At 36.6% G+C, this 19,478-nt stretch overlaps 2 protein-coding genes across 3 annotated transcripts; both read right to left on the reverse strand.

The window, feature by feature from the left end:
- Positions 1-11,507: 11,507 nt before the first annotated feature.
- LOC107703597 (homeobox protein Nkx-6.1-like) lies at positions 11,508-13,999 on the reverse strand. The gene is made up of 3 exons (XM_016506285.1): positions 13,023-13,999; positions 12,727-12,899; positions 11,508-12,035 (listed from the first exon to the last, which is right to left on the reverse strand). The coding sequence occupies exons 1-3, from the start codon at positions 13,555-13,557 to the stop codon at positions 11,790-11,792; spliced, it is 954 nt and encodes a 317-aa protein (XP_016361771.1). The 5' UTR covers positions 13,558-13,999; the 3' UTR covers positions 11,508-11,789.
- A 2,023-nt stretch (positions 14,000-16,022) lies between these two features.
- LOC107703598 (60S ribosomal protein L17) lies at positions 16,023-18,952 on the reverse strand. Of its 2 annotated transcripts, XM_016506287.1 has the most exons (7): positions 18,876-18,952; positions 18,380-18,429; positions 18,263-18,303; positions 17,142-17,276; positions 16,658-16,756; positions 16,316-16,507; positions 16,023-16,100 (listed from the first exon to the last, which is right to left on the reverse strand). In XM_016506287.1, the coding sequence occupies exons 2-7, from the start codon at positions 18,417-18,419 to the stop codon at positions 16,053-16,055; spliced, it is 555 nt and encodes a 184-aa protein (XP_016361773.1). In that variant the 5' UTR covers positions 18,420-18,429; positions 18,876-18,952; the 3' UTR covers positions 16,023-16,052. The 2 variants fall into 2 exon arrangements, with proteins under 2 accessions (XP_016361773.1, XP_016361774.1); XM_016506288.1 differs by lacking the exon at positions 18,876-18,952 and having other exon boundaries at positions 18,380-18,448.
- Positions 18,953-19,478: the final 526 nt, after the last annotated feature.

Below are 19,478 nucleotides of genomic sequence, written 5' to 3' on the forward strand. Positions count from 1 at the left end.
TATTTATAAGAGAGTGCAGTTGTCTGATCAACTCAGTCTCATTAGAAAATGTAACTATTTTTAGGAGGTCACAATTTCGATTACATGTACGATTAAAAAAAAATATAAGCATAAAGGCCCACCCCAAACCTAAACACGTCGGGCATAAGCAAATTATACAAAAATGTCTGAATAAGATTGTACTAATTCATACAAAGTTGTCAGTTTTCAAAAAATAGTTATGAATTACTATTATGAGTGTGTGTTGATCTGATATAATGTTGCCATGCCCATGGATGATGGTGAATATAAAGAATTATCATACCACTACAGATGGTGTGATTGACCAATCAGAAAAAAAGTATTCCAGAGAGAGAAAAAAAAAAGTAATATTTCATAAACCAAGTCTAAAATCAACCACTGAGTTCAGTTAATATTGATGTCTACTGTTGAGCTCGAAATTATGGTGTAACAGGAATAGGAATGTTCATATAATCTTATCTATGCCTGTTTTTGGCTCAGAAGCTTGACACAGCCTTTCGAATCTAAACTATTGACCCCTGGCCACTGTGGTACAGCTGATGGTGTTTGAGGAGAACGTAATGGGGCTCATTTCAGATGGAATCATTCCAAGTGTAAACAATGATTCTGATGCCTCATCCAGATTCTCCTCACACACTTAGAGGCAGGAGATCCTGGCCTCATTACTGCAGCCAGTATGACGATCATGTCCAGAGCCAGAGGGACTTGACATTTTGCCCTCTTCCACTAAGTAACTTCTTACAATTGTCTTTAATATAGAAGTCATCCAGCCAATATTTTGTCATTGGTGCATTAGATAACTAATTGACATGATGATGGATATCTAAAGACTTGTGATTTGCACATTCAAAAAAGCATGTATAATTTCTTAGTATGTTTCCTATAGATTGTTGATTTAACTTCAAGTCATTTAAAATACAAAAACCATGTAGCTTTGTATTTATATATATACAGTGGGTACGGAAAGTATTCAGACCCCCTTAAATTTTTCACTCTTTGTTATATTGCAGCCATTTGCTAAAATCATTTAAGTTAATTTTTTTTCCTCATTAATGTACACACAGCACCCCATATTGACAGAAAAACACAGAATTGTTGACATTTTTGCAGATTTATTAAAAAAAAAAAACTGAAATATCACATGGTCCTAAGTATTCAGACCCTTTGCTGTGACACTCATATATTTAACTCAGGTGCTGTCCATTTCTTCTGATCATCCTTGAGATGGTTCTACACCTTCATTTGAGTCCAGCTGTGTTTGATTATACTGATTGGACTTGATTAGGAAAGCCACACACCTGTCTATATAAGACCTTACAGCTCACAGTGCATGTCAGAGCAAATGAGAATCATGAGGTCAAAGGAACTGCCTGAAGAGCTCAGAGACAGAATTGTGGCAAGGCACAGATCTGGCCAAGGTTACAAAAAAATTTCTGCTGCACTTAAGGTTCCTAAGAGCACAGTGGCCTCCATAATCCTTAAATGGAAGACGTTTGGGACGACCAGAACCCTTCCTAGAGCTGGCCGTCCGGCCAAACTGAGCTATCGGGGGAGAAGAGCCTTGGTGAGAGAGGTAAAGAAGAACCCAAAGATCACTGTGGATGAGCTCCAGAGATGCAGTCGGGAGATGGGAGAAAGTAGTAGAAATTCAACCATCACTGCAGCCCTCCACCAAGCTGGGTCCCCTCACCCATCGTGCATGGAAGCAAATTAGCCAGCCGCAGCAGGGCATGCTTATGTGTGTGTGTGTGTGTGTGTGTGTGTGTGTGTGAGAAAGGCAACACATGTGCATGAACCTCTTCAATCTAAACAATGGTTTTCTCTGAAATGTCTTTCTTTTGGCCTTGCTAGAATTATCTGTTTGACCTTGCAATATCCATTGCAAACCAGCAATGTCTATTTCAGCAAGTTTGTTTGTTTTATTGACTGGCCACAGACCAGAGTTGTACATCCTTAGAGTTAAATGGGTTTTCATTTTTTTATTGGCAGGCCACTGACAGAGGTGTTTTATTGAAGCTCTTTAGAGTTTAACAGCTCGGGGCATCAATGTGTACTAAAGAGACACCTATAAAATCAAACAAAATGAAGTTAAATAAAAATGAGATGAGAAACACCTCAAACTTAATGGGAAGTAAAAAATTAGAACCATTAACCTTAGGTGATTAAATGGTAGCAATGGCCTGTTTAGTTTTATCACTTTAACATGCTCAAGCAACATGTTTGTCTGTTTTTAGATCTCACTGGTTTACAGGTTTCAATATTTTCTGCTTCACATTATCAGCAGACAAAATTGATCTTGGTCCTTTTAAATAGACCCAGCTAATAAAAATATGTTTGAAGAACGTTTTTTATGTTACCATTAGGTAAACGTTATTTCTGAATGTTCTCTTAACATTCAAAACGTTATTTATCGGTTACGTAAAGAAATGATCAACTTTATAATTTTGCAAACATTATAGGAACGTTACTTTTGAATGTTTTTAAACATTTTGAAACAAGTAGTCACATAAAAAAAAAACTTTAAACAAACGTCCAACTATGTTTAAGGGGGGAAAAAAAGTTCCATGAATGATGTGTAAATAAAGTTTTTGTGTTAACATTTCGAGAACATTATAAAAGATCAGATAACTTTGAACGAACATTCTAGTAACGTTACTGGAAGAACGTTTGTTCAGAACCTCACCAGAACGTTAGCCACAAGTCATGTTCCCTGTTAGCTGGGGAGCCAGTGGATAAGCATTTCTCTGAAAAGGTTATTGACCGCACTAATCTGAACAGGATTTAAGTGCACAAAACATACATTTGTAGTTTTCAAGAAGAGCATTTATATACTGCTTCCAATATTCAGCGACAGCAATAGTGACAAATGTATCTATGAAAAATAAAGAGGCACAAATAGGATCATAGCCTGTTGAACTTGAGGTCCCGTCATTATTGATTATGGAAATATGCCTGACTATGACCCAGGGATTTTATGAGCCTTAAGCATTGATTAAATACACACCAAAACATCTTTGGCAGTAAAATCATGAGTCCATTCAATTAGTGCCCCCCTGTCTTAAATTCTTCCTCTTTAAAAGCATTTCATTCTTTTATGTATTTACTCCATTGTCCAAATATTAAATTAAGCTCAGGCCAAACTGATGGCGAATGACCTTATGTGGAACATTTGACCTCTGACTTTTGACAGAGAGGATCGTCTGGGGCTCTGGTCATGTGGTGAATCAGAGGGAAGAGGTCAGAGCAATGCACTTAAGTTTTTCTCTGCCCATGGTTCTCCATCCGTTTACATGAGGCTACAGCCTTAGATTTGGCATTCAGATCAATAGATTCTCAAAGACTGACTTCATAAGTAGGTCATAAGAAGCATTTTAGATATTAGCGCCGGTCAGCAAGAGGCTGCACAGAGTTCATGCTCTGGTTTCTCACTTAAGCTCTCACCCTAGCAATAAAACTGAGAAACATATACATGAATCATCTCAATTCAATAGGCAGAAGGAGAAAGTAAAAGCGTAAATAATAGTCTCCTCCATTAAACAACTGAGTTTTTGTGTTAAACTATCTTTATTTGTTTGTTTGGATTTTTGGCCTTCTTTTTTCCTTTGTTTTGTTGATGTTTATTGGTTAACTCAGTTTTTGAGTTAAAATATTTTCATTTGTTTGTTTGGGTTTTTGTTTTGTTTTGTTTTAAATTATTTTTTGGGCTTAGCTTTTTTTTTCTTTGCTTTGATTTGTTGATGTTTTTTGATTAAACAACTGAGTTTTTGAGTTAAACTATTTACATTTTTTAGATTTTCCCATTTGCTATGTTGATGTTTTTTTGTTTTTTTTTTGCTTTGCTGTGCTGTGCTTGGATTTGATTTCTCCTTCTTTTTTATTGTTTATTGATTTGTTTGTTGTTATAGTTGTTATTGGTTTGGTTTATGGAAGTTTACAGATTTTGTCTTTAATTTTTAAATAGCTTTAAATTGTAAATTGGTCCGTCCTTCATAATTAAATTGTTTCTGATATTGTTGTTTGCATTATTAACTTTAAATGCGTAATATTTTAATATACCATCTGTTTTAAATAAAATGATATTAACATTATTGTCTCAGTCAAATATTTAGTGTCGACCACTAGCCTATGTTTAAGTTGCCCACATCAGTGTTTCTGCAAAGATAACACATCGCAGAATCATGACCTAATCTAGTAGGCTACATATCATTTTGAACCACTAGCTAAAAAATATGAAAGGCGTCTTGAGACAAATGATAGAAAGATACGCCCGAGCTCATCAATGAAATTCACGCTGCGAGTTAGTTTAAAATCCCATATTTCAAGAACCGAGCACGCGGGGCAGAAGAATACCACCCCAGAGCTGCGGGATAATATCATTTCCATGTTCACTTTTTCATCATTTTTCATCAGACCCAATATTTAATGCTGTTAGCCAGAACGCACCGGCGGTCACAATGAAAAGCTTGTCGATGGCCGCATGTGTCAGACACACAGCCGCTATTGAGTGAGCTGTCTCTGTAATTGAGTGACGAGTCTGGCGAGAGACACCCCCTGAAACACATTTGGGTAATATGCCAGGGCAGTTCCTGTTTATCATGTGATTCATTCACGGACGGGCGCGGTACATTATGTACATAATTCACTGCTTACATTTGTCAAAACATGGGTTTGTATGAGAGCTAATGATCCGCGTTAAATTAATGACACCATAAAGGAGAAAAATCCACTGTTCACGCAGGCATGACAGGATCCACTGGCCCTGCTAAAGCATTAAACTTATAAGGGGGTAATCAGGCCCTGAAAACACAACATCCAGCCAAACACAACACGGCAAACGGCGTGGGGAATGTACCGTACTCACTATACTATGTGCGTTCATAAAACATTTTTCTAGCCGATAACCTCCTCACGTTTTGTGCAGGTTTCCCCGGAGGCTTCAAAACATTTTTTTTTTTTATACACGAGCTATATAATTTATAGATTGGAGGAATCCATTTTTTAAAAAGTATTTTTTTTAATTATCATTCATTTTATATAAAATATGCCATATGTATGCATGTATGTATGTATGTATCTATCCATCTATCTATCTCTGGCTGTCTGTCTGTCTGTCTATCTATCTGTCTGTCTATCTATCTATCAGTCCATATTCATACTATTTATATAGATAAATATTCATATAATCAATTAAATAAATAAGTAAAAATATATTATACTAGTATACATTACATATCATATATAATAATATAAATTACTTTAAAAAAGGAATCAATTTAAAAATAATTTTACAAGTTTTTAATAGTTTTATATATTAAACAAGTATATTTAATCATATAATTAATGTATATTATATAAAATCTATGTATCTCTCTCTCTCTTGACTTGACTTGACTTGACTTGACTCTCTCTCTCTCTCTCTCTCTCTCTCTCTCTCTCTCTCTCTATATATATATATATATATATATATACATATATACTTTTCCTCACTTTTGATCAAACGTTTGGAGCTGGACGACACTTGTTTGGCTTCATCTCTTTCCTCCAATAACAGGAAGTACACTATCAGCTGATTCCTGCTCTACCCATAATCCTCTCTCTCTCTCTCTCTCTCTCTCTTTCTCTCTCTCTCAGTATTGCTGAATGATATGAGATGTGAAAGAGCTTCTCCACAACTTTAATTTCATTAAAAGATATAATACATTCAGGGTGCACTTTTTCACCTTTTTATTGTCTTTTTAATTCATCGCACTGGTCCTCTTTGTGTCGGCCATAACTTTTCTCCCGACAAGCGAGGGCTACGCATCTTGCCACACAATACAGCCCTAAATGCATGTATAATAAGGCTTTGATTTCAGTGGCATGCTGGGTCTCCTCAGCCAGCCAGGGAGAAATCTATTACTCCGCTGCCATTTTCCTAAGTGTTTGTACCCTACCATGACCCTGCTACTTTATCTGTTGGTTTTTATTTTCAGAGTGCGTGCTGTCCATATGTTACTCTAATAGTTGCTATAATTCTTAGCCAATAGGGCTCATGTTTTATTTGGGAGTGAGTTAGAAAAAAAAAGAAGAAGACAAAAAAAAGAAAAAAGGACAAGGCAAGAATGCATTTTAATAAAAAACCTCTTTAGCAATACACTAATGGGCTGACATTGATGTATTTGCATAGAGATGAATTATACAGGCCTGGCTTGACGTGACTTTTAAAATATGATTGAGGAGGGTTATTATTGCTGCACTATGCTATGTGTTAGCAGGTTATTTTAGCATGGCTAGTGCTAATAAAATGCAGGACTCAGGACTTGGCCGATGAGGGCAGTTTATTCATGGCCTGAGCCATCTATTAAAGGTGCTCATTTTGCCATTATTCCCCCCTAGACCTCCACCACTATAAGCATTAAACAAAATGCCAACAGCTTTCTTGATGGTTTTTGAATAGGATTATATGTATATCACAGTTTCCACAAAAATATTAACCAGCGCAACTGTTTAAACTGTGATAATAATAAAAAAATGTTGCTTGAGCATCAAATCACCATGTGAAAATGATTTCTGAAGGATCATGTGACACTGAAGACTGGAGTTCAGGTTTGCATCACAGGAATAAAATACATTTTAGAATACATTAAAATAGAAAATTTTAATAATATTTCACAACATTACTATTTTGACTGTATTTTTTATCAAATAAACACAGCCTTGGAGAGTATAAGAGACTCAAAAGCATTAAAAATCTTACTAACCCCAAACTTATGAATGATATTTTATATGAGATGTAAAATAATGTATATAGAAAATAAGTTTTACTATTAACTGCATGAAACAAAACCTGCCCCTTTTTCCACAGAATAGGAGTCTTTCCATCAGATTAGTTTAAATGTGCTTATCTTAGGTTGTTTACCACCATCTGATTGTGAATCCAGATTTGCTTGTAAGCCACTGCAACTAGGGGCTTTGACAGATTATGAGAACATCATTAGACAAGATTACAGGAGATTATAAACACTAGTGTACTCATACCACCCAGGATGCCCTCCGAAAACCTCAGCTCCTGGAGAACAATACAAATATACTCAAGAGACCACACATCAACCTCAAAACCAAACCTCCACAATCACCTACACCTCTACGAGTACAAGAGCAATGATTAACCAAACAGTTAATTTGCTTATTTGAAATAGATAATGTGTAAATACAACTTTAATGTAACATGAGAGAATATTAAACTGTATTATTATGGACACAGCGTAATCATAAGGGTAGAATTAAATGGCAAAATAAGAGAAAATCTTTCATGCATTGAAAATATCGCAGGAAGCTCATTGCCCTGTGACAAGCACCCGGGGTATTCATAATAGGGGATCCCAAGGTGCTCTTTATCAGGACTCTCCAAATGGTTGGGAAAGAGATAAGGCCTGAGGCGCATGTAAGCCAGTGTTCATTCTCTACGCCTGCAGCCTCTTGTGACACAGTCTTGTATGTAATCTCTTGTAGTACACGTTCAATTGAGAGCACATCAATGGGTTTTTTTATCCAAAACACAGTTATCAGCAAAATTAGTCACATCACTAAATGTCAAAAGACATCTTACCAAATGCCACGGATGAAGACATGCAGAGAAAAATGCATGGGAACTGCAGTACAGCTGAGATCCAATGTGTCTTTTTATGCAGCCGGAGATGTTTGCAGGAGTAAAAGAAAAGAGTTGTGCAACATTCAGAACTGAAAAACATAAACTGACTTACTTTCAATTAATGAGCCAGGATTTGAATTTAATTTAAAAGGCCACACTCCACAGGAAGTTGAACTGCAAAAACAGGAGGAGGAATTTACTGCATTGCAATTTAAAGAAATTCCACACAGGTAATGCATTCTGGGAAATGAAGTTCCACCCTAGTCCACAAAAGTTTAGCTCCTGAAGCAGTCACAGCACTACATCAGCAGGCACTCAGCAGATGCTAAGATATCTCCCCTGAGGAACACACGCCATGTTCACCACACCTGGACCACGCTGATGGATCATAATTCTACCCAGATCAGGAGAACGAGCAAGCCAGCAGAACCAGATCTTTCCTGCCTATGACTGGTCCACCTGCTCTGCCTCCTCATCTCGCTCAAATGCACTTTAAAGAATTTAAGGACATTATATGCAAGTGTCTGAGTTGAAAATTTGTCTATAATAAAATCTACAATGATGTTAAAATGGACGGTTATTGTTTAATTAGTCAAGGAATTTGTTTAACTGTGTCAGTTTAGCCTCTTTCATACTTAATCAATATTGCAAACCCTTTATTATTTGATTTATTATTTTTCATTTTATTATTTTTCATTTCATTGTTGTAAATAAATATTGGTGTGTTCAAAATCGTTTACTTTCCCTAATTTTCAGTCGCCATTCAGTATTGTTAGTTCTTTTGTATTAGCTTATTTCATGATGTCCTCATTTGAAATAGCTTTGTACAATAAGGGGATTAATGAGCATATTCATGAATGTATTTTAATTTGAAGCAATCAGAGATTAATTATTGCAGATGAGAGTTCATTAAGCTTTGACAACAGTAATTTGATACCGTATTGACATCAGGTCATTGGCCTACACATGCAGCCAAATAAAGATAGATTCATTCAAGTTTGACATGCTGAAATCTTCGGTGCTTAAGCCTAAGAAAATAATATGTAATACAATGAAAACAGTATTGATGGTTTTGTAAAACGAACCGTTGAACGGATATAGAAAATAAGAAAAAATATATAGTGAAGTCTTCATATTGAAAAAAAGTTCTCAAATTTCTGTTTATTAAATTGGAAAGTCAAAGTCCTGCTAGGTAAACGTCATGTCACCAAAGAATAAAAGAGAAATGGTTGTAAATTGAAAAATACTGAAATGGAAAAAAATGGAAAAGCATTGCACAATTCGGGGTAGGGGAGGTTAAAATTGAGCATGTGCTCAGACAAACTGTTCTGTTTTATTTTATTAATACAGCCAGTTAAACGTTCATTAGTTGTAAATTGGTTAAACGCGGGCACGCTCAACTGTTTTTGCCTAAGCTGGCTTGAAGATAATAGCTGAAACAAGTTTGTTCTCAGGTGTCCTAATTCACACGTTACGGGTATAAATTACAAAATTATTTAGGGAATGGAACTGATCCTTTTCTTTTACAGTTTAATTTGTGCAAAGAAATCAAATTCGAAAAATTGTTAAAATGGCATTCACAGAACCGTGACACTTTTTATTCTGTGATGCACTAAATCATCAGGCATTCTGCTTCTTGAGATGCTTTAAATTAAATATCTTTTCTTTGATTAGTAGCAGTTATTAATTTAGTCTAAAATATTGTATTACAAACTCGATTTGCACCGAGCCACACATCCAAGTGCATGAGGCAGAATAAGTTAGTCGCTTTTGCCAGTTCGATAACGTAAAATGCTGAACAGCTAATGGCTGTCCTACCTAATGTGGCTATATGATTTATATTTTATTTTATTTATTATTTTTTAAGATTAATAAAAAGCATTGCACAATTCGGTGTAGGGGAGGTTAAAATTGAGCATGTGCTCAGACAAACTGTTCTGTTTTATTTTATTTTATTAATACAGCCAGTTAAACGTTCATTAGTTGTAAATTGGTTAAACGCGGGCACGCTCAACTGTTTTTGCCTAAGCTGGCTTGAAGATAATAGCTGAAACAAGTTTGTTCTCAGGTGTCCTAATTCACACGTTACGGGTATAAATTACAAAATTATTTAGGGAATGGAACTGATCCTTTTCTTTTACAGTTTAATTTGTGCAAAGAAATCAAATTCGAAAAATTGTTAAAATGGCATTCACAGAACCGTGACACTTTTTATTCTGTGATGCACTAAATCATCAGGCATTCTGCTTCTTGAGATGCTTTAAATTAAATATCTTTTCTTTGATTAGTAGCAGTTTATTAATTTAGTCTAAAATATTGTATTACAAACTCGATTTGCACCGAGCCACACATCCAAGTGCATGAGGCAGAATAAGTTAGTCGCTTTTGTCAGTTCGATAACGTAAAATGCTGAACAGCTAATGGCTGTCCTACCTAATGTGGCTATATGATTTATATTTTATTTTATTTATTATTTTTTAAGATTAATAACAGTTTTAAACCATCTCGTTTATTTGGCAGCTATGGACCCTTAATGTCATCATCTAAGTTGTACATCAAAATCTAAATAAATAAATGTGTAAAAAGATTAAATGCGTGCAAATGAAATTTAGAATGTTTCGAAATGAATAAATTTTTTAGGTTAACTGGAGGTCTGCCTGCTATTATGAATGTAACCTAATAGATAATGCTGCACCGCTTCCAAAAATCGACTCATTTGGGTTAAGTAACCTGTGGAGAAGCATTGGACCTGTTGTCCTTCAAAAATACCCTCTCAAAATATGTTCTGATAGTACAACTGTGCATGGTGCATCATCTCACCTTATGAATTACATTTCTCTGTTGGTTTGTTGAGAACAAATCGGTTGAGTGATTTCCAATTTCCAAAGAACATGATCTAATCGCGCGAATCAGCTGACGTATTGAAGCTGTGGAGACCGCCAAAAAACGCTTTCTGCTTTCACTATCCCGCCTATATTTGTGCCACCATGCCCTTTTTCATCGACATTTCTCAATGATCGAAATTTTAGCGAAAATTTAGCTAATTTTACTGTAAGTGCGCAGAGTAATGGCGTCTTTATAATAAAACAATTAGGTAAAATATGTGCTCTCCCAGAGCAATAAGGGAGAACATGATTATTCATTTACTGAAATTAAAAAATATAAAACGAATAATAAGCTAATAACAATAATAATAATAATAGGTAATCATAATAATACAAAATATTAAAATGTCTTTGAATAAGCGCTGCCATGTTGATAACTCTTTAGTTAAGTGATAGGCCTAGCTTCTTACCGAAGCGAAAGACGGTTTCAAAACTGATCACTCACTCATCAGCAAGCATTATTATTAATGCTTGAAAACGTCGTTGTAATTTATACACAAAATATTTATATTCTATTTAATAATAACAAAAAGAAAAATATCCCATATGTTTAACATTTTATTAAATAAAAGTGCAATACACACGAACCTGCAAGGCGCATTTTGCAGGATTCAAACACTGTTACAAAGTTAAAATATTATAAATTAATCATGAAAAAAATGAAAGAAACATCCTAACACTGGGAAACGAACACTATGCTTTATATTACAAATATATGGTTAGGTGTTTGTTTGTTTATTTACACGTGTTATGGCCAGATCAATCTCTTGACTGAGCCTCAATTTAGGCTGTCGCTCAGATGTTTCCATTGTTGATTATTTTTAAGAATCAAAGAGCTGAGGCAACTTACACCCATAGAAAGAGAAAAAAAACTCAGGGTGATCAGCACCTATACAAATTAATGATATGAAAATGCAAATCACAAAGCCTAAACCAAAAATTTAACTGAAGTGAAATTAACGAATTCTGCCATGTTTACTATTCAAAATATTTTACACATAAATATTCACAGTAATATAATTCCTATGCGATACAACTCACGCCGTTAATTTACAAAAAAAGTACCGTTGTCTATGTGTTGAAACGTGTCTATTGCAGACACAGATGCACGTTCAGCTCCACCAATAGTGCATATTCCTCTGATTTGCATCCTTCCTCTCAAACCAGAGCCCAAACTTGGTGAAAAAAACAGTAGCCTACATTATTTTTTGACACTTCTTGAAGGATTTGACAACCCATTTCCCGTTTCCATTTTATGAGCTCTCGTTTTCCGACGTGTGAATGATAAGAGCTGAATTTGGTTTGTGTTTTTTCAGTAACTGCGTTATTTTTTCATCGTCCGAATTTGGATCTAAAGGTTTGTTGTAGTCGTCGTCGTCGTCTTCATTTTCCGAAGCCCCTTTCAGCCTTTCGGTCTCTGAATCTTGTTTTTTCTTCGCCGAGGCCATTTCAGCCGCGTGCCGTTTTCTCCATTTTGTTCTTCGGTTTTGAAACCACACCTTTACAATGAAAATGAGTTAAAAACGTATTTGAATCCACAGAGAAATAATGATTTATCTCCATCAAAAATAATAAATGGGAATTCATAAAAAATTTCGCCCAGAAACATTTAACAAAATCTGTTTCTCACCATGAGAAACAGATTTTTCCTGCCTAACTTGAAAAAGCTGATATAATAAATAAATAAACAAATAACTTGAGTTATTTATTTAAGAGTTAAAGAGTTTAAGAGTTAAATAGCCTATCTGTAATAGCCTATAGCCTAACCAACTGCAGTGAGAATAAATAAAATATTTTAACAGAAATCAAAATCGAACAGGTTTCTGTATGAAATTAAATTGTTTTATTGCAATAATTGCAATAAACAATTACAGTGGTGCACGTTGCAATTTTTTAAACAAAATCTAATAATGCGTGAATAACTTTGATATGGATGAAAACAATAGGCCGACATTAAGTCGCATTTGGTCGTTGCGTTAAATTTGAATAACCTGATGTAGAGAAATAAATAGTTGTATAGCCTATAAAAGTTGTCAATTAAAGAGATATATAGGAAGGTTTGAATAAACACATTTACTAGGCCGATCCCACATCTAATTCTCTTTATACGTTCCATGGATTAATGATAATAAAGAATCGAGTCAGTCGAGATTTTTCATTGTCATACACAAACTATTAGGACTGTCTTACCTTGACTTGGCTCTCTGTCATTCCTAAAGAGTAGGCCAACCGCGCTCTCTCAGGTCCAGCTAAATATTTCGTTTGCTCGAATGTTTTCTCCAGGGCAAATATTTGCTGCCCGGAAAACGTTGGTCGCGTGTGTTTCCTTTTCCCATCTTTGTCCAGCAGCACTGAGTTATGATCTGTGAAGGGCAAGATTGAAAATTCAGCTAATTTTATTATTAGGCTACATCCTATATATGTTTGTGCTTATCGTAATATTTTGGAACGCTAACAGCCTTCAAGAAAGTTAATCGTGCACTTACGTGGCGAACATGCAAATCTGGCGTCTCTCCAGTGAGGGCTTTGCATAACTCCAGGCCAGAATATCGGGGTTCTGCCTGGAAGGTCTGTCAGAGGTTTCGGATAGCGAGCCACCGCCACGGCCGCGGCACTGGGGCTGAAATACAGCCCTGGAGGTGGCGGAGGGCTCAGGCTGCTGAAACGGGGCAGTCCAGACAAGATTCCAGCGGGAGAAGATGCCGCCGCCGCCGCTCCGGTGAACATCGAGGGTCGACTGAGGATGTCGTTTATTCCGTGAGGTGTGGCGATTGAGCACTGAGCACCGAAAGTCGAAAATCCAGTGGATATTTTGATCCCCGGGGACGAGACCGGGATACCACCTGGATTCGGAGAGGTAGCTGTCGGTGAAGTGGAGGATGCTGGTCCAGTGGAAGATAACGGGTAGGCTGGGTAAAGTGGAGTCTTCATTTCGGTCATACTGTGTAAAGCAGCCAAAGGTGGGGTATTGAGTAGGAAAGCGCTTTGGCGAGACCCGTCCATTTGCCCCACCGCTAACATTACCAAGAAACTACAACTTTAACTAAATATTGCGCAAGAAGCAAGACGGTGGAGACCCGAGCAAAACGTAAAAACAAACGTAGAACAGCCGCGAATGACGGAGAGAAAGGAAAAAAACAAAAAATACTCAAGCCTTTAGAAGAAGAAAAAAAAACTTTTCTCTAAAAAATCCCAATCAGCTATACCGAAGCTTCATACCCATCTCCTCTGGCAAAATCCATTCCCTTCTTTCAGTTCTTGCAAATATGCCATGATAGCCTACAACAGAGCGGTGTCCTTTCAATGAGAGTGTTTTTGAAATCTATAAATAAAAAGAGAGTCTTTCTGGGTAGTTCACATGAAGATCTGGAAGATAATAAAACATTTTCATCAACCTGCTGTCTTTTGCTGCAAAAAGTCAAAACTTTGAGAGCGTGCCTGGGAAAGTAGAGGGGCTCGGTGGGATGTGATTGGCTAAGGCCGGCAGTGACGTGACCCGTGTCAGCTGAGTGTCTGCTGAATTTAGGAGTCTGTCCTCATTGGTTCTCATTTGCACATTAACAGAGCTGCCATCCGACCCGCCATTAAATACAACAAGGGGACAAAATCAATTTAGTAAAATTGAGATCTATTTCTTATATAAAGGGGCATCTGCATGCGTGCCGGTCATGTGAGGCAGTCGGATATTTTATGAGCTTAAAAGTCTCTGTGGACACAGGGTTTAAACACTCCACAGATGAATCACAATACAATCACAGAATGATAAAGCTTGAATAAATTTACTTCAACTTTGAGAACTAAGGTGAATATTTTTCCTACCTCCTCATCAAAACCCTTTCTGCCACTTTTCTCAAATGTATTGGTTTTTGTATTGTTTGGTTTCGTCTGAAAAAAAACTAAATGCCAATTGAATAAACGTGAAATATTAGAAACTCACAGCTGCATTCTTCTGCAGGTTCTGTGTTTCTGCCTCTGTATATAGGCTATGCCAGCCACAGCAGGCTGTATCTACAGTATATCAAGAGATTTGGACTACCTAATTTACAACACACAACCAACAGTTTAGTCCATTAAAAAGAGGCTGATTTGAAGTTACGGAATATTATTTATATATATCAAAAAAGTTATGCAAGACAATAAAATGCAAACTATTTTTGCGTCATAGTGTATCCTTTTTTTCTACAATAAAACCACCAGCCTTACGCAAAGTGCAACGTGATGCTGCACCTAGTGGCCAAAAGGTGAAATAGCATATAACAGAATGTAGCAACTAAGCCCCTTGTTGCATTAGAAATACATACATATACATATGCACTCATGTGCACATTTACTGTGTACATAATACACTCACATGCACATATTTTCCACACAAGTTTACAAAAACTATCAGTTTTTGATAGTTTTAATATTTATACTATGTTAAGATTAGAAATTAGACTACTAAATTCCTTATGGGTAGTATAAATAACCCCAAAAACAAACACAAAGAACCTGTAAGATGAGGAGCAGATTCGCAGTGCTACATTGCCCTCTACTGGTGAATCTAACACTATACTGTAGAAACAAAATGCTTAGAGGGGCAAAACTTAAAGCAGCACTATGTAACTTTTTCTGTGTTCAAAATTTGCAACATGTATATAATGAGCGAGTACATCATGAATTCATCTTCCAAACCGCGTTTTTGTCTTATTCCGAATCACTACGATACACTTATAAGTACTTATTTGGACTATTGTAGCCTGGTCGGGTCGTCACCGCTGCGGAGTAACACATACCTGCGTGAAACACCATAGACAAACTTAGAGAAGTAGCTCCGGTTGGAATGTTCTTCCGCGGGATGTGTGCAGTTCTGTTTATTAAACGCTAGAGCGCCAAAAGTTACATAGTGCTGCTTTAAACACCAAAATTAGTTTATAGCCAAAACCTAATTTCACCCAGCCTCCTAAAAATGTTGTATGCATATTGCCTATACATAGAGATTTATATAGATATATAAAAAGAAACAGTGAATTTTTATTTTATATAATATATATTACCATACATATCCCTCATGTATACTCCGGTTGACTTTGCTGTTTGCATGGTTTGTCAACATATTTAATTGGACAAGAAAGGATGTATTAAATGTATGAAGACTCCCTTTATTAACCACCTAAACTCAAGGTTTTATCATCACAAACTCTGATCTTTAACCACCAAGAGAAGCACCATGAGACATCTTGTCAGAGCACACTCAAAAGTTCTCAATGATAAAGAGGATCACGGACTGTAAAGACCGTTTTAAACCAAATAAAGCAACCACCTTTCGCACTGCTTATTAGACCCACTAGTAAATAGATTTCTATTTATTTATTTTTTTGACATTTCTGTTCTACCAAATTTTCTTTTAAAACGACAGTGGTTTTTAGCACAAGCTTACTTGTTATCTTTCAGGCAATATACCCAAAGTCAATAAATAAATCACAAAAAAAGGAGCAGAGTCATTCTGTAGTACGAATGTTGGACTTTATTTACATTTACTCCCGAGCCATAAGTTTCTGCTTCTTCAGTTTCTTCTGAGAAACCTGTGAAGACAAAAAATATATATATAATTGGTTAGAGCACTCACCAACAGCAGCTACTAAGATATCAAGTCCTCCACACATTTAATGCACAACGGCTGCTCAGAAAACAATTCTTTTCATCATTAATCCAAAGGTGTCCTAAGATGTCATCACTACAGCCAAGTGTACAGTTTGTAGTTTTTTTTTTCTCTTTAGAAGAACATTAATGTCCATACCTTTTTCTTCTGAGAAACCTCTTCCTCTGGTTTGGGAACAATCTGCTCTTTCTCAGTGAGGATCATTTCGATGTGGCATGGGGAGCTCATGTAGGGGTTGATGCGTCCGTGCGCACGGTAAGTACGCCTGCGCATCTTTGGAGCCTTGTTCACCTGGATGTGCTCGATCACCAGAGAGTCCACATCCAAACCCTACAAGATCACAATGTGGGATGATATAAAGCCCGTACGGATGTGAAAGCTACATTCATGCAAGCTAGTTTTAAATCATACACAGAGGCAACAATGCTGTCTAATTCTAACAAATATTCATTCATAGTGTAACGGCTCATACAGTCTTACCTTGAGCTCAGCATTGCTTTCTGCGTTCTTCAGCATGTGGAGCAGGAACTCAGCACTTTTCTTAGGCCAACGTCCCTGAGTCCAGTCATGCTGTTTGGCCTAAAAATGGAAAACATCACAAGTAAGCTTAAGCTATCTTAATTTGAGCAACACTCTCATTCTAGAGTTTGGGGTCAGTAAGTTAAGAAATTAATACTTATTTTTTAAACAAGGATATGTTAAAATGATCAAAAATGTTTGAGCAAATGTTTGAACTAATAATTTCACAATATTGCTGTTTTACTGTATTTTTGATCAAATAAATGCAGCCTTGGTGAGCATGATTTTTTTTTTGAACCAAACCCAAACTTTTGAATAATAGTGTACATGTTGCTCAGACAAAGAGGTGTTTTCATGGTGAATTCCAAAGGTGTCCTAAGATGGTCATCACAACAACATGGACAATGGTTTTAAAAGGCAGCTTTAAAACCGGACAAAACCTCACCTGAGCACAACGACCAACACCACCGTTGTAACGACGGAAGGGCACACACTGGTGCTTAACCATAACATCCTTCAGGTACTTGTTAGCCTTGCGGATGTGCATGCCTTTGATGGCCTGGGCGGTCTCACGGGTGTTCTGAGGACCAAACATCAAGACAACACTTAATAACAGATCACCAAGTAAACCAGCCTCCATTACTTTACAAACTAGAAATGTGGCTACTCAGAAAATACTTAACCCTTTTCACAAATACTTCAAAGGTTGGTTATTATTGCAGCCACAATGTACATTTGCAACATCTGCTTATCCTACAAGCAATTCTATCCAGATATAGAGTGCAGAAGGTGAGTACCATTAAATAAAAACCTCATTCATTCTCTCCATGAGTTCTGAGGTTAAACAACGACAAACCATAAGTGTGATTGCAAAAAAAAAAAAAAAAAATTCCCAGTGAAGAACTACACTTCCATAATTGAAGTAGCTATTGGAATTTACCAACAAACAGCATCATGTGGTCACTGAATCAGCACTATAATGAAGCATTGCAAAGGATGCAAATCAAGTCAGCCTCAATACAACACTTGCAAATATTTGATTTTTTAAAAAAAATTGTATGTACTTATTGCATATTTTTAAACAAATGACTGTGAACTAAGAGTTTTTGGTGCATAGTTCCCTCAAAACCCAATATATAAAACTTTTTTGCTCCAAAACAAAGCTTCTAATTTGATTAATCTCAGAATTAGTTAGTTTGGTCATAAATTACAAGTGAGAATTTTTACATTCCTATGGAGAAAATTAATTCAGAATATAGTTTTATAAACAAGGCTGTACTCCAGACGCATCACTGAATGTCAGCATCTTGACAAGCCTTTAGATCAGGGGTGTCCAAACTCAGTCCTGGAGGGCCATGTCCTGCAGAGTCTAGCTCCGACCCTAATTAAACATGGCTGAAAGTTTCTAATATGGCTGAAAGTTTCTAATATGCCTGGTAAGAACTTGATTAGCTAGTTCAGGTGCTTTTAATTGGGTTTCAGGTAAACTCTGCAGGACACCAGCCTCCCAGGAGCAGGACTGGACATCCCTGCTTTAGACTGTAGCATGAGCGGGTTCATTCTTACCTTGAAGTGAACACGAAGGTTGGAGCCCCTCGACTTGCATGCTGCAGAACACAAAAACAATTACCACAGGTTCAATACAGAGCAGCCATATGGTTAAAAACGTAGCTGCCAACTCACATTTAGTCGGGTTCTCTGGGTCGAGTGAGTAGCGGACCATTTTCAGAGATCTAGAGAAAATGAATGACGCCGGATGGTTAGAACAGGCGTAGAAGACACCAAACTCAAACAAGACAACTGTGGAGAACAGAAAAATAAAACATTCTGACACTAGCATAAATACTATGGGCACCGCATGACGCATAGACAGAAACTGCCATGTCTGGCTACAATTTATATTTCCCGTCTTTAGAATCCAGAGTTCCGTTTTTAATTGGTAAACTCGCACATGCAACGACATTCATTTACAAACAGCCCCTGTACAACGCCGAGAACAGCCGACCGTTTAATAACATTAGAAATTTCGCTTAAACGACGAGTCATATTCTCTGAAAACGTTAACTATAACCCAAGTAAATAGGTCGATGTGTTATTTCGACATAAAAACTTGTGATGATGGTGATACAAAAGGGATTATTTCGAACATCGCTGCAATGGGATGCTTATGGGTACTTACGTTCTCAGGCCGCGGAAGGGAAGAGGAAGTGAAAGGCATTCTGGGAGATCAAATCCATTCTGGCTTCTTCATGGAATGTCAGCTGTAGAAACGGGCGCTTTGATAAATTAGTAGCGCCGCCCAGTGGATCAGTGATCAGTTCTTCTTCTTCTTCTTCTTCTTTTAGGATTTAATGGCGGTTGGCAAACCAACTTAAAAGGTGCACCTACTGGAAAGGAGTGTGAAGCGCACAATGAATAGGAACTTTAGAAACAAGAGCTACCTTATTAAAAAAACAAACAAAAAAATATATATATTATTAAATAAAAAATAAAAAACCGGTATCCTAAATCCTATTAATCATCCTGTTTCCTTTAAATAAATAACTAATTCGCGATATATTCCTGATTGCTTAGATCCATCGCCTAACAAAACCTGGAGTGACAGATCATTTATTTCCAGATACCTTAAAGCTTGACTTAGTTGGAAACGTTCTCTTTCATAAGCCTCACATTTTATAAGTACATGTTCTACAGTTTCTGTTAACCCACATTTGTCACAATTTCCATTTTCATGTTTTCCTATTCTATGTAAGCACTGATTTAATAAACAATGACCAATACG

The sequence above is a fragment of the Sinocyclocheilus anshuiensis genome, unplaced genomic scaffold (assembly GCF_001515605.1).
Source record: "Sinocyclocheilus anshuiensis isolate Anshui unplaced genomic scaffold, SAMN03320099.WGS_v1.1 scaffold330, whole genome shotgun sequence".
NCBI classification, from domain to species: domain Eukaryota; kingdom Metazoa; phylum Chordata; class Actinopteri; order Cypriniformes; family Cyprinidae; genus Sinocyclocheilus; species Sinocyclocheilus anshuiensis.